This window comes from Crassostrea angulata, chromosome 9, assembly GCF_025612915.1.
Source record: "Crassostrea angulata isolate pt1a10 chromosome 9, ASM2561291v2, whole genome shotgun sequence".
In the NCBI taxonomy this organism is placed as follows: Eukaryota; Metazoa; Mollusca; class Bivalvia; order Ostreida; family Ostreidae; genus Magallana; species Magallana angulata.
Genome location: NC_069119.1, coordinates 31,007,296 through 31,022,385, shown reverse-complemented (window position 1 = coordinate 31,022,385; position 15,090 = coordinate 31,007,296). Strand labels below are relative to the sequence as shown.

Here is a 15,090-nt window from a genome sequence, read left to right as displayed (position 1 = left end):
AAATTATTTTATTAATTGCATACAGAAATATATATAACATTTATTTTTTATGGTGAAACTTTCACCATTGCGTGATTTGGCTGGAATCCATGGCTTACTATAATCAAATTTTTGCGATTTACTAATATCACATATACATGTACATTGTATATATAAGCAAAATTTCTTATCAAAAGTTTAGGAAAAAATATGCCTTAGTGAAAATATGCGTTTTTTAACGCGAAAATGAAATCTTGCGAAATTAAGTAAATAAATCTACAGCATAGTAGCATTATAAAAAGGAAGTGGCGTAACTTAACAATTGTATACATCGAGTTGCAAAGATGAAAGTTAACAGGATTTTATAATGGTCCACGTGATGCACGCTACAACTTATTCCAATATACCTTTAAGACGTGCAAGAAATTTGTTGTTCTACAAAAAACAAAATGTTCATCCCAAATCCAAAATAGCAACAAGACCACAAAAACAAAAACCAAAAATAAGTGAGGAAAAGCTATTAATCCAGATAATCCGGCAACAGAAATGTCTTAACAGTTATGGTTAATAGCATTGATTTGACCCAGAAAAGCATGATACCACCCAAGAGATTTGTTATTTTCTTGCGAAAAAAAAATTAAACGTGGAAGTATTGCTCATTAAGTGACTTAAGTTCCGTTCTTAAGACCATAAAAACGTGACAATAGCGTGACCGCAGTTATTAGCTCGCACTGACATAGTTGGAATGTGGATTAATGGACGTCACCCGATACTTTGTTAAGATTCATTTTTGCTGATAGTTTTGAAAGTATTAGCTTTTATATATTTGTCATGCAGCGTAAATAGTTCTTAGACAGGCAAAATGTTTCACAACAACACTCACGACAGACACTTTACAATTGCGTTGGTTTTCTGCCTAATTTCTCTTAGGAGGCTGGATGGTCAACAAACAGCTCATCAGACCTGCCTTATAGTTAAAGATCCGATATCATTTGCCATAAACTACTGTATACGGGGAAATATTCGCCCCGTTTTATTTTCGCCCCTTTCGCCCTCGTTGTCTGAGGGCGAATTTAAGAATGGGCGAATTCTATGCTGCAAATAATATCTCCGTTAAAGCAACTGCATCTGGGTGAATTCAAGACGAGGCAAAATAGCTTGCAAGTGTATAAGGGCGAAATTACATGGGGCGAAAATAACCCTGTATACAGTATTTTTAAGTAATGAAGTAACGAAAATTTTTAACTAATTTGTTTAAATTTTAATAATTCTAATAAGTAGTTTGTTGACCAGCTTGTTTCCTTAAAACTCGCTCTAATTACTAATTTTAGTCGAGGTTTCAACTCATTTTCCCCATTACATGCATATCATTATTTCAAAAATCAACCGGAATGATAAACTTTCAATTTTTAAAAAAATTTTAGCCGTGGTGTAAGCTCCTCTCCTTCCTGAAGATTTACTTTAAGGGCTGCACGTACACGTGGATGCTGTGTGAGGGGGTATTCCTCCACAGGTTGATGTCCAACGCCTTCTCCCCTCCCCAGTCCCTTCATCTCATCTACGTCATCGGCTGGGGAATACCCCTGGTCTTCTCGGGAACCTACGCCATTATCAGAAAAACGCTGAGTGACGAAAGGCAAGGCTCTAATATCAAATTAATAACAAAGTTAGCTTCACAATTTAATTCACGTTTATGATGGCGAAATGTTTCAAATGAATTCAGGGAAAGGTCAACATTTGAAGAAATTTGAGATATGCTTTTAATATCAATATAATGTGAGGAAATTCCTGCTTATAATCATGTTGGTTTTTTAATTTTGTTGATTTTAATCCGTATATCACGTTAATGTAGGAAAAATTTTCAAATTAATTTTTAGTTTAGATCAATATATTAAGACATTTGAGACGTGCTTTTGATATCGATATTATATGACGAAATTCCTGTTTATAGGCATTTGCCTTTTTTGTTGTTGATTTTAATCTGTATCAGTCACGATTATGAAAGAAAAACATTTCTCAGATGAATTCTTTTATAGGTCAACATATGAAGAAATATGAGTCATGCTTTTGATATCACTACAGTGTGACGAAATTCCTGTTTACGTTGTATAATCATGATTTTGCATATTTCCAGGATTATGTAACGCTTCAAATTATCAACATATTAAGAACTCCTACATATTGTTATAGATAGTGTTACAAGTGTTCAACTTATCAAAACATGCGTAAGAGACACACTGGACACATTGATAAGAAAATTTTGAATATATTGATAAAATATGAAGTAAAGAAAAGGGAAAAATATTTTTGATATTAAACTAGTGGGACCTATCTGTCAAAGGAAACTGCTGAAGATCTAATTTCAATTGACCATGACCATGACCAATCCTTTTAAAATTTCATGATTATAGTTAATTCTCTTATCCTTTAAAATTCTACATGGCAAGAGGAAATCTTCCGAGATAGCCGAGGAGTCGGTATATCGAGGTTATGGTTCAAAGGGAAACAACGCCCACGACTTTCAACTAACTTGTCAATATGCGTGGTTTTCAAAATATTAAGATTTTATGTGTCATAAAATTTGATATTTTCGGAACAGTAGAGACAATATGAATGTTTAATGAATTGATACAACCTACGTATGAGTTATCAGTCTATTGAATTGTTTTACGATCCGACCAAAAGGCGGAAAATGCAGAGAATTACAACCCATATCGATAGCCCGTTTTCTTAGAATTCGAATATTTAATGTTTTTAACCAGCTCTCAACTGATAACAGTTTTACAAAAGCACCCCTTTACTGTCATCAAGAAAGATGGTTATTAAATCAAAACAATTTCAAATAAGTATTTGTCCTGACTTTTTTTTTAAACTGCTGCTTTAAAATTTCTGAAGCAAACCACGTGTCTTTCGTCATTAATAACAGTTACATGCCTATATACCTATAATAACTAAAGATTATTTTTGTGTAAACAATTCTGCTGGTAAAGCTTAGTGGTTGCAGAAGATTATTTGACGGATTATTATATGATTGTATCTTACTATAAATGCAGGTGCTGGACGTTTTCATATAAAGCTACAGAGTGGATATTTGATGCGCCAAATCTTACGTGTCTTGTGGTAAATCTAACAATTTTAGTCCATATTAGGTGAAGGTTGGTTAAGAACATTTCTGTATTATAATTTTGTTGACAATAGGCATACATAAATTTTTGAAAATTACATTTTAGACTACAACAGTGATATGTAACCATTTGCTTTTATCATTAGTTTTTTATTTAGTTTTTCCTAATATGTACAGATGAATTATCTTAATATTTTCAGTCAAATTTGATAATTCTTGGAAATATACTTCGGATATTGCTGACCCAGATGCAATCTCATCCGAACGAACCAGGAAACTTTAGGTCAGTTTTTGTTGTACATAATGTTGCCAGAGAAAAAAGAAAAGAAAAGTTGCGTTCAGTGCTTTTTAGAGTGTACTTGATTGTCTGTAAGTTAAGGTTTAATCTTAATATGATATATTTTTAATTTAAGACTATTTCTGCGTATAAACTTCCTACAAAAATCATTTGAGTGTAAGTCACTAAATTCATTCGAAAGTTGGTGAATTTTACAGCATACCCAGTATATTAATCTACTTTGAGGTCAATTTCTTTTAATCTTAATTTGATGTCTTTTATTTTTCTTTCCCGTTAAGCAAATCTGTGAAATATGCTAAGAATTGTTGCATCCATCGCAGGTTTGAACATACTGCTCGAAAGCATACATTATTGGTTATGTTGAAAGCTTTCTCTTAATTAACTGTACATGAAATTATCAAACTTAAGGTTATCTACATTTAAATTCTTTTAAAGCGAAGTTTTTAATGAGCGATCAGTTTTTAACATGACACGTTCAAACAAATACATCAACTGTTTAAGCTTATTTTTTTCGACTGTGGCGATTATTATAATAGAGTGTACATGTACCTGTACGTACATCCCAGCGATAAGTAATTTATTGTACACGTACATCAAAAGCTTTGTGTAATTGCCTTATGTTTACGAATGTCAAGTGTATTACATACATATGTATAAATATCGCTGAACTAGAAACAAAGAGAATATTTTCTGATTTGATACTTCAACAACCCTCCTTTCGCGCCCCGCTTAAAACGAGCGAGTAAACTGCTAATATTAAGTCAAAATTAATTTTATAAATATACAGTACCATACGTTAAACCTTGGCTTGCAAAGACATGTCATTCCTCTATCTGCTAAATCTATACGAGAGTTATTTTTCAATAAACATAAATCAAACAGAAATTTCTTCGATAAATGAACAGTACATCTTAAACCAACGTACGATCATACTGTAAACGAATCTTAAACCAAGATTATTTTTCCTCTGTCGACATTTGAAAAATCAATGTCTCAAATAATGATGCGAGTTACTTTTCTTTATACATAAATGAACAGTATGAAAAAGTATAAATGCGAATAGAAAGCTAATGGTAAATCTTTAACGAACCTACGATCATACTGTATACGAAGCGTAAACCCTTAAGTTTGGCTTGCGAAGACGGTTTTTCGTGTGAGTCTGAAAAAATATGTCTTGTAAAGTTTTGCCTGCAGTTAACTTTTTTTTGTACATTAACCAAGGGTATATTTTTTTTCGATGAACGATAGTGCACAATGGACACTCAGACACTATGACAGTTTGACCTTTATGATTGTAACAGGCGAGCTGTGAAGGCCACGTTCATCCTGATTCCTCTGTTTGGGATCCAGTTATTTGTCACCCTATACAGAGTCCCTATCAGCGTAGAGGGAGGGCTGGAGTATGAGAGATTCACTATTATTGTGGACCATTCCCAGGTATGTACACCTGGGGGTTATTCGGAGACAGACAGACAGACAGACAGACAGAGATGATAAAAGCCATATTTTATGGTAAGTTGTAGACACTACTTTACAGATAAACATATTTATACAATGTTATTTTATGAATATTGTGCGTGTTCCAATGGAGTTGATTACTATAAATGTTGTATATTTTGCGCTCAACTTCTGTTCTTTTTTATGTGTTTAAAATCGCGATTTTTTAATAAGCAGTAAGATTGGATCCCCCATATCTTTAATGGTTTATGTTACGGGCGTAAAATGTTGCTTTGATAAACTGAAAATGCAGTAACTGTTCTATTTCTCTATTATGTGTAAGAGCAAAATTGGCTTCCTTTCTATTGAAAAAAAAACCTGAAAAAGTATCAATAAACTAGGATGGGTCCCTCTTTTAAGTGTGAATTCAACCTGAAATGTGGTTTGAATCATTTAAAATGTAGTTTTATACTGGACACAATGTGAGTTCAAAGTTGACGCATTTTTTAAATAAACTGGTAGACATTAGAAAAAGAAGTGTTTTTATTTGATATCTTGATTTTAAAAAACATTACTGCCATTATGACGTCATAATTGATTTTATGAATCTTTACAGATTAAGGGTAAATATGTAGAAAATGAAACAATTTCTATATCAAACCAGGGGGGGAATAATCTCAGTACCTAAATTCAATTTGACATCATTTTAATAAATGAGTTCAGAAGCTTGTTTACTGTAGTTTTTAGGCATTCTAGATATATTTCATTAGACAAATATGGACAAAACTCTGAGATTTGCTTCGTATTTTCTTCATATTTCATAGAAAATGACAGTCTTACACATAATTGTTTATGACAATGTTTAACAAAGAATAAGCCCTGATACTCTCTATCAAACAAAGCTAATGTTATGAAACATCATTGAAATAATTTATGTCCAGAATATCATAAACACATCGGTATTTTAAGAAAGTAAGGACGTTGACGTGTCTTGCACTAGACTATTGAATTTTATTTTTCTGAGCTTGTACGGGAACTCTTCAGTCCCCAAAACTGAAATCTTAATGCAAATATTCCAATTAACTTGACAAAAAGCTTGCTATTTGCTTTCCAGTACTTTCAGTACTTTGATTTTCAGCAGGTATGTTACCCAGGCGTATATCAGGTGCAAATATACCTATTAACCTAGATTTTTTTTCTGCACTTGTGTTTTGCTTTTCTTCAGTATGTGAAATCCATTTTAACACCTTAAACTTAAACACCTACATGTATTAAGTGTGCAATAACATAGATACTAATACTAATTTTTTATTTAATATTTTTTAATTATTACTTATTTTTAATGTAAGATTTTGTAAATATTACAGGGAGTGTTCGTGGCTATTGTTTTCTGTTACATGAATGGCGAGGTAAGGAATGATTTTTTTTTATTATTTTTTAAACAACAATCAAAATGATTTCAGTAAGAAGAATTAATGTTTAAGCTAACTATGATATAAACATATTCGAAACGTTACAATTTAATTATATGTGGTTTTTAAAGGTGATATCAAATATCAAGAAATCTTGGAGACGTCGCCTTAGCAACAGGTACTTTCGCTTCCCGAGACGGATGACGATTTCCACCAATCAGACCATGTCGTCTCAGGCTGATTGTGACGTAGCTGAAAATGACGTAGTTCCGGTGAATTTTCTAAATACCAGTAACGTTAAAAGACCCGACTCGAGAGAAGTGGAGCTAACAGAATCCATTGGATCCAATGGAAATCCAGCGGGAACTACGAGAGAGGGGAGGAAAGTCTCATTTGCTAACTTCCCGCCGTCACACCCGACTTGATTTCAGCCATCTTGTTTTTAATTGACGGTGTTGTACATTTCTGTGAATCAAATACAGAGGGGTGTATCGGCCCTGATACGACTTGTCTTGGACTACATGTACATGTAGGTGAGGCAGTATCTGAAACCTACTAAGGCTGTATCTCCCTCCGTGACTGAGATATCTCTGTGTTAAGAAGGCAAAGTGGCCTACAAATTAACGCCCACATCTGCGTTAAACTTTGACTTATGAAAATTGTGCTCATAAACTAACACTTAGTAAAGTATAAATAAAAAATTGATCAATTCCCAAATTCCTCATACACAGATTTTCTACTTACGGAGATTGAAATAGTCTAAAAATGACCTCGACCATCAAGTCTTTTTAACCGACATCGATATTAAGGAGATATTTCGAACACCATCAAAGTCAACAACAAATTCCCTTTTTTTTCATAAGTTTTGCCATTTAAGTAAATCAATGGATCAGCAATAACATAACATTACATTGGGGGGGGGGGGGGGGGGTGTTTGATTATGAATACAAGTGCGAGATTTATAAGAATGTTTCTTAAAATTGAGAGATGACCACAATTAAACTAACATGTGCATTAAGAAATCAAATCAGTAAACGACAAAAGAATACATTGATGCACTATTAAGGAACGCTATAATTCTGAAGGAGGAACGATAACATTTGATTTTTTAACAAAAAGGAAAAGGATGTTAAGGTTTATTTTACGATATAGGTAAAATTATCTTTGAAGGCAGTGTATATTTTTTATGTAAAATACACATCATCCTTTCTCAGAGTTTTGTAATTCCTCCGTGTTAAAACACATCAAAATAAGTAATAAATACTCCAGTAAAAGTTCATGGTTAATTGTGTTTTATCCATTAACTAGATAACAATGTATAGGTCGAGATCATCCCATCACGGGCAAAGGCAATTGCGAGATCAAACTGAATTACCATAATCTCTACATGACAATAAAAAAAATCCATTTTCAGGGACATGAAAACGGAGTTTATAAAACATGTGTAATGTAATTCGTTGGATCAATATTCACGTATCTCAGATTCATCAGATGACTGTGTGATACTAATTGGAAAAAAAATCAGTGTTATTCCTCCATTTATACTTAATGGCATCTAGCGACATCCTGTGAGTTATTGCTGACACTGTTTCTTGTTAATGGCTGTACTATTAACATTTCTTCAAATATCTCGAAATACATTGTGTTTTGTAATCATTTGTGTACTTTTAGAGCTAGAAAAAAAGATATTACCGTACACCGACATCACGCTAAATTATTTGAAGTACAATCTACTTTTATACCAAACCTGAAGTATAAATGTGCGATATAAAATTAATGCCTAAATATCGACTTTACTGGTTTGTATGTTACTTATAGTGATAGATTGTGTATACATGTACATATATTTCGTGTTTGACCATGAAATTAAAACATAAAATGTGCTACAAAGTGTTGAATTGTCTGTGTCTTTTATAGTTAATTTGACAGACGTGTAATTTTTCTAAAATGATCCCATGTAGCAACAACAAAGGAGAACAATCCTAAATTACATTTTCTACTTTTGTTTTGGTTTGCATGTCACAGCTAAACTTTATGGAGAAGGCTTACATAGGCATTGCCTGCTGCCTAATCCATTTATGTAAATGCATGTATATTTGCATCATAAAATAAGTTCAAATCAAATCATAGTTAAACTTTAATTCTGTAAATTTCTTACTTTTGTTAAACGTCTTTATGGTTATGAGGGCTATACTAACAAAGGTGTTAATACATACGTATACCAGTACAGAAGTTTTAATACAGAATCGAAGACTTTCATTGTTGTATAAATTTTGTTAATGATGATTAGTAACCTTGTCAATCGCTAAATAACACTATGCATTGAATTTATAACAAAAATGTCATGATCATGAACTAACTGATAAATGATTTTGAAAAACGTTATATTTGTATATGTAAACATTATGTAAATTGTCTAATTTTTTTATTCCTGAAAAATGAGGACTTCCAAGGTTTTTCAAAACAAATATGAATTTTTATCATTTTTTCTTAGAAATATATGGGTATTGATAAAAATATTAGTGTTTTTTTTTCTTGGAATTATATGTTTTAAAAAAAATAGCAGTTTTTCTTAGGAATATTAAAAAAATATTAACATTTTTTGTAACATCAGCATAATAATGAACATATTATTAAGGACATTTTTAAATGAATTGGTCAAAAATTGGATAATCATGTTGTAAAGTTAAGATGTAACAAGAAATATATCAAATGGTGTTAATTCATAATTATGTCTAGTGTAGGCATTTTATATCCTTTTGTTTATCAGGGCTGTCACAGCATTTTTTGGTACAGGTGTTACATTAAAAGTTTAAAATTTATCAATTTAAACTTAATTTAAATTGATAAATTTTAAACTTTTAATGTAACAGTTATAAGTAACATGAATCAGCAATTCATGATATTTCACTGTTCAATTAATTGAAAAATGTTGTTATTTGAAATAGAAATTCGTGCGTTTATGACCTTTAATTACGTATCAAAATTTAATAATTGAAATTAGTTTAATTAATTTATTTTGTTTAGTGCGATGAAATATCTTATACATTCTTTTAACTTAAAGTGGTATTCTTACATAAATCTTATTTAGACTAATTTTCACTCCCAAGGTTTACTAGCACATCTTATGTAACACATAGAATGTCATTTTACATTAAAGAATTTTTGACAGGCTGTTAGGTAGTAATGTAAACATTTTGTTTTTCGGTTTCTTTGGAAATAAATTCTTTGGCGCATTAGCTTGACACTTCGAAATTCCACGTAGATAAACTTATTTATTTTGTTTCGGCTTCAAGTTAATCCTGTCTTTGTTACAGGTCTTCTTTGCGGAAATGCGAGTGATTGTTGTAACACCTTTTTGGCTTAGTTAACAGTGTCAAGCATCAAAGAAATTTTGCCGAAATTGGGCGTTAACCTTTTTAAAATGAGTTACCTGATTGGTCAATTTCAAGTCCGTAGAGTGACCGCGTTGGTAAGTGATTTTTACGAAATCACTTTCCAATTGCGGCTCATCGAAATAAACATCTTTTAATTAATTTCTACGGATTTTGATTTTGATTCCTCAGGTAAGCTCAAAATTATTTATAAGTACTTTTTATGTTATTTTTTATTTAGGAAATCTTATTTTAAGACTATTTTGAAAAGTTTTTTTTATTATTATTTACTTGTAAAGGAATTTGATTAATAAATCATGACAATTCTTAAATTATCAAATCTAACTATAAAGATTCTGTTCAACTTATATTAATTTTGTTATTGAACTAAATAACGTAAGTAATTCGTTATCCTTAATAAATTAATTAGTTTCACGAATTTTTCATATTTCAATTTTAAATTTTACCGCGCTAAATTAAAAGAACTCTTCTGTGCTAAGAGATAAACAAGTTAACCTATGCAAAACGAAAATAGAAATGTTATCCGCTAAATTCTAAAACATGTCAAAATCTTAAGTAATTATTTTATTCTTTCGATAATTCATTTTCGATCCATCATGTTGTTACAAAGGAAACATTTTATAGGTAAGCCGTGTGCTTGATCTTGTTTTGATTTCTTTTTATGTGTACTGTACGTTATTTTCACTCGTGTTTACATGTTTGTTTACATCATCATTTGTGTTTTAGATAATGCTTTTAATCTCTGAAATTGTACAACTTTATATTTTTATATTTGTGATTTGAAACCACTTTCCAATTGCGGCTCATCGAAATAAACATCTTTTAATTAATTTCTACGGATTTTGATTTTGATTCCTCAGGTATTGTGAACGTGAGTTCCTCACATAGCCACAAATCTGCTGAGCTATTCCCCAAACATCACGACGGTGAAAACCAGAGTGTGATACAGGGACCGGGTCCCCATCAATTGGGAAAATTATCGACATCTTTGTCAAATTAGAAACATTTAAGAAACTCATATTATCAAAAAAGACATTTATATATCATAGCATAATCTTTTGTCAAATTAAAGCTTTACAAGTCAAAATTTTTATTTGATGTTCTCAGGAACCAACCAAGGGTAAAAAGATGACTTTTTTCTCCTTTATAGAAAAATAGACCTCTTCTTTTTTCTTTTTTTTTTTTACATTTTATTAATACATGTTGATTTAAAAATTTTCATTACTTTAAGTTAATTATGTCTATTCCTCGACCACACTGTGTAACTCTCTACATGTACAGCGTTTAACACTGAATAACTTTTAAAGACATCATAGGTCTTTTCTAGGTTTACACTATGAACTTGTGTTAAAGAAGTCTGTTTCCTACTGTTTCCTTTTTACTAAGTTTCATCGATATCTACGTTTGACGAATACTGCAAGATTTGATAGAATGCGGACGAAGTTTTTGATATCGTAAGACTTTCAAATTATCACCAAAGACTCCAGAAACCTTAAAAAAAAGTGAACAGTTACTCAACAAATTTAATATAGTTTTGTTTTCTTCTTTTGTACTTGCACTTAACAAGAACAATAAAGAGCTAAAGCGATCTAATAGGTAAGTTAAACTAGATTTGATAAAAACTTTTCAAAACAAATTATATCAAATGGTTGATACAAAAAAGTTTGAAGTTTTCGAAAACGCTCGAAATTCAAATTTGCCTAGAAGTTGTTGAAAGAGTATTTTTTTTTTTGCGAGTACCTTTGCTAGTGCTGAGTTTTTATGAAGGTCACAACTCGAAACGTAAATGTAGACGTAACTTGGAATGATATTGTGTTTCCGATTTGTCGTAGATTAACGTCAAAATTCTAAAAAAGAAACGCTGTTTTCCCACGTTGTAAATTCTAAATTTACATATTGGCAGTAAACAAAATTCTCGTACAGTATTTATATACTGCCACCCTGTAGGATCAAATTTTGATAAATGGAAGATCGTTATTCAATTCGCTTCATGACAGGCAAAAAAAAAACCAAAAACAAAACAAAGAAATCAAAACCTATAGATTGACAGGCCCACCAACAAATATAGAGCAATATTTCGACTGAACCGTTGTGGACTTGGTATTAGTTGTGGACATTGAATCATGAAAACTACCATTGGAAGCTAATAATATAATTCTCATTTCATATCGATGGCTAAATTTCATGTGCTTTATGTTGACAATTTTATTTACCATTTTTGACATCACCTGGTTTTTAGAGCTTTATCAGAAATGCAAGATACTGAATCAATTGAAGAACTAAAAACGACTGGTGTATTCAAAGATGCTAAAAGAGATCAAAACAACTGGTGTATTCAAGGATACTAAAAGAGCTAAAAACAACTGGTGTATTCCAAGATATTCATGAATTAAAGGGCTACAAACGACAATGAGTATTTCAGGATACTCATGAATCAAAGGACTACAAACAACTGCTGTAATACAGGACACTTCTGAATCAAAGGGCTGCCAAAGCTTCGTGTATTCCAGGATATTGAATCAAAGGGTTACAAACAACTGGTTTATTCCAGAATACTCACGAATCAAAGAGCTACAAATAACTTTCGCATTCGAGAATACTGAATTCTGAATTCAAAGGCTTCAAACTTTATCTTCTTATATTTAACTTCATCTATCTGCATAGATTTTGAAAATGTCGTTGACTTGGAATAAATCTTGAGAGGTTTACTAGGAGAATTTACTTCTAGTCCACCATTAAATTAGGTTGCAGCTGGCTGCCTCAAAGACTTGAGTTATGTCACCTAAGAACACGTTTATTGTGCGTCTCCAAAAAAGTTCAATTTTTTTCTTACACAATTGTCTAGCGGTGGCAATTGGTAAAAATGCTTTATTTTTACGTCTCTTTTTATCAATTGAGGGAAAGTGATGACAAAAAAACTCTATTCGGATTGAACAAATGTCTTTAAAAAAAATGGAAAACATCAGTTTTGTGCTATTTTCTCGGAAGACTTTTCCATGAAAAATCGTTCCAACGACTTCAAAGAACACTATATCAATCCAAATCAATATTCTGTGTTCAAATTTAAAGCGCATTGTGTATAAGATGGATCATTTTACTGCCATTGCTAACATTTCTAATCTGAGCAACAATACTTATATAATCAGTGAGAACTTTATGGAGTCATATACCAAAAATCTGGAAAATGTAGTGGGAAAAATCCTGTATAAAGAGATCATTTAAGTCTTCTTCAGACATATGCATTTCAAGGAATTTCGATTAATGACGGTTGATATTCTGGATAATCGTTAAAAGAACATTACTGTAAATTCCTAATTAAACGCAAGGAATTAATATCCGCGTAAAAGCATCCTTTGCAGATTTTAAAATCTCGCCATTATTTTCTGAGAGTTGAAAACTATAAGAATATAGGAGAGAAGTTCAATGTTTGCGATTTTATATTCTCGCGATTTGATACAATCCAGCGGAACCGCGGAATTAAGTACTCTCGTAATAAAAGGAATTTACAGTACGTGTTAAGTTTCAACTATGTTTGTCGAATACTGAGAGACATTTGATAGAAATGGTTGGTGATGACGTAATACTTTCGATTCGTCGATAAGACTCCATAAAGATAAAGAATCACATTGTAACTAAATGCCAAATATAGTTTTGGGATTTTTTCTAACGATAATTTTTCAACTCTTGAAATATTAAAGAATATGAATATGATATCGTCATTCACAAATGCTTTTCAAAACTTAAAGAAGCAAAATACTATCTATCTGAAAACTTTATTCATGCCTCATTTTTTCAAGAATTAGAATAACTTCAATAAAATATCAAATGACTGATACAGAAAAGGATTTATGTTTTCGAACACGCTCGACACAGAAATACGTCGAGAAGTTGTTTCCAAAGAAACTCGAAATAAAAATGCAGATCTTCGACTCCCGTGTCGATTTGCTTAGTATTTTTCTAACTTGAACAACCTTGTCAAAAATTTGGCTTTGTTATGTCGAAAAACTCTACATTAAACACGAAAACGAAGAGAGGAACCAGTGCCAAGTTTTACGGAAAGTCGAAACTAAAATCGTAAACATAAACTAAAACGTAACTTAGAAAGATTTTGTGTATTTTAAAGGTCTTACCCTAAGAGTTGGCGTAGGTTAACATATGTCAACGTCATTTATCTATGATGAAGAAAAATTGTTGTTCTGTCATGTTTTATCTTTTTTCAAATCAAAAGAGTGGCAGTGAACACAAATGTGTTGTACATACTGTAGATTCCTTATTTTACGCGAGTACTTAATTCCGCGATTCAACGATTTACCATCAAATCGCGAGAACATAAAATCGCGAATGCCGAAATTTTATCTTACTTTCATGTTGTTTACATGTGTCACAAAATTAAAAGCAAGATTTGAAAATTCGCGAGACGGGCTTCTCGCGATTTTACGCGGATATTAATTCCTCGCGTTTAATTAGGAATTTACAGTATGCATCTACTTACTGCCTTCCTATAAATTCAAAATTCAAAACATGGCAGTCCGTCCAATAACAGTCATATGGCCAAGAAATCAAAACCTTAAAATTGACAAGGCAATACCAAATACACACCACAGTACCACTGACACATCGGGGACTAGGTGTAAGGTGGGCAATAAATGATGGTTCATAACTACCACTGGATGTTAAAAAGATACTGTATACAAGGAAATATTTGGCACAGTTTTTTATGCCCCATTCGCCCTTGCTTTCTGTGGGCCAATTTAAGACTGGTTAAACACAACTGGGAGAATTCAAGACGGGGCGAAACTGCGAGTACAGAAGGGCAAAATTACACGAGGCGAAAATAACCCTGTTTACAGTAATCCTCATTTCATATCGACAGCAAACTTTCTTGTGCTTAACATTGGTAAGTTTGTTTTCGTTATCATGGACGCCACTTAATTGTTACGTCCATATCAGAAATCAAAGGGCTACAAACGACTTGTGCATTCTAAGATATTGAATCAATGGGCTACATGTACAAACAACTGGTGTATTTCGTCCTAACAGATGTGGAAACTGTTGAGCACTGTTGAAACTATTGAGATAACTAGAAAAATGACTGATTTCTTTCCACTATTGAATTAAATTGTCGATGACTGCTTCATACACTGGAATAAACACATAAAAATGTGGATCTCCAAAAAAGTTTTTTTGTTCCACATAATTCTTTGTCTCATCAAAGATCTATAATAAAGAAACATTGTTGTTCTGTTCATGTTTTCATTTTTGAATTTACAGGGTGGCAGTGAACACAAATGTTTTGTACCTGTGTATTTACTTACGACTACCCTGTAAATTCAAAATTTAAAACATGGCAGTTCTTATCATAACAGCAATAAAGTCAAGAAATCAAAACCTAAAGATTGACAAGGCCATACTAAATACAGAAGAAGAAATCAGGCGACAGTTCCG

The 15,090-nt window shown here is 31.9% G+C and overlaps 1 protein-coding gene across 1 annotated transcript in view; it reads left to right on the top strand.

Annotated features, from left to right (window-relative positions):
- LOC128164267 (calcitonin gene-related peptide type 1 receptor-like) overlaps window positions 1-7,145 on the top strand; it is a 33,334-nt gene extending 26,189 nt beyond the window's left edge. Inside the window, exons 6-11 of the mRNA XM_052828040.1 lie at window positions 1,404-1,615; window positions 3,033-3,099; window positions 3,304-3,386; window positions 4,703-4,838; window positions 6,206-6,247; window positions 6,382-7,145. Of these exons, the coding sequence (XP_052684000.1) occupies window positions 1,404-1,615; window positions 3,033-3,099; window positions 3,304-3,386; window positions 4,703-4,838; window positions 6,206-6,247; window positions 6,382-6,675 (834 nt within the window). The 3' untranslated portion in view covers window positions 6,676-7,145. The remainder of the gene's footprint in view (window positions 1-1,403; window positions 1,616-3,032; window positions 3,100-3,303; window positions 3,387-4,702; window positions 4,839-6,205; window positions 6,248-6,381) is intronic.
- Window positions 7,146-15,090: the final 7,945 nt, after the last annotated feature.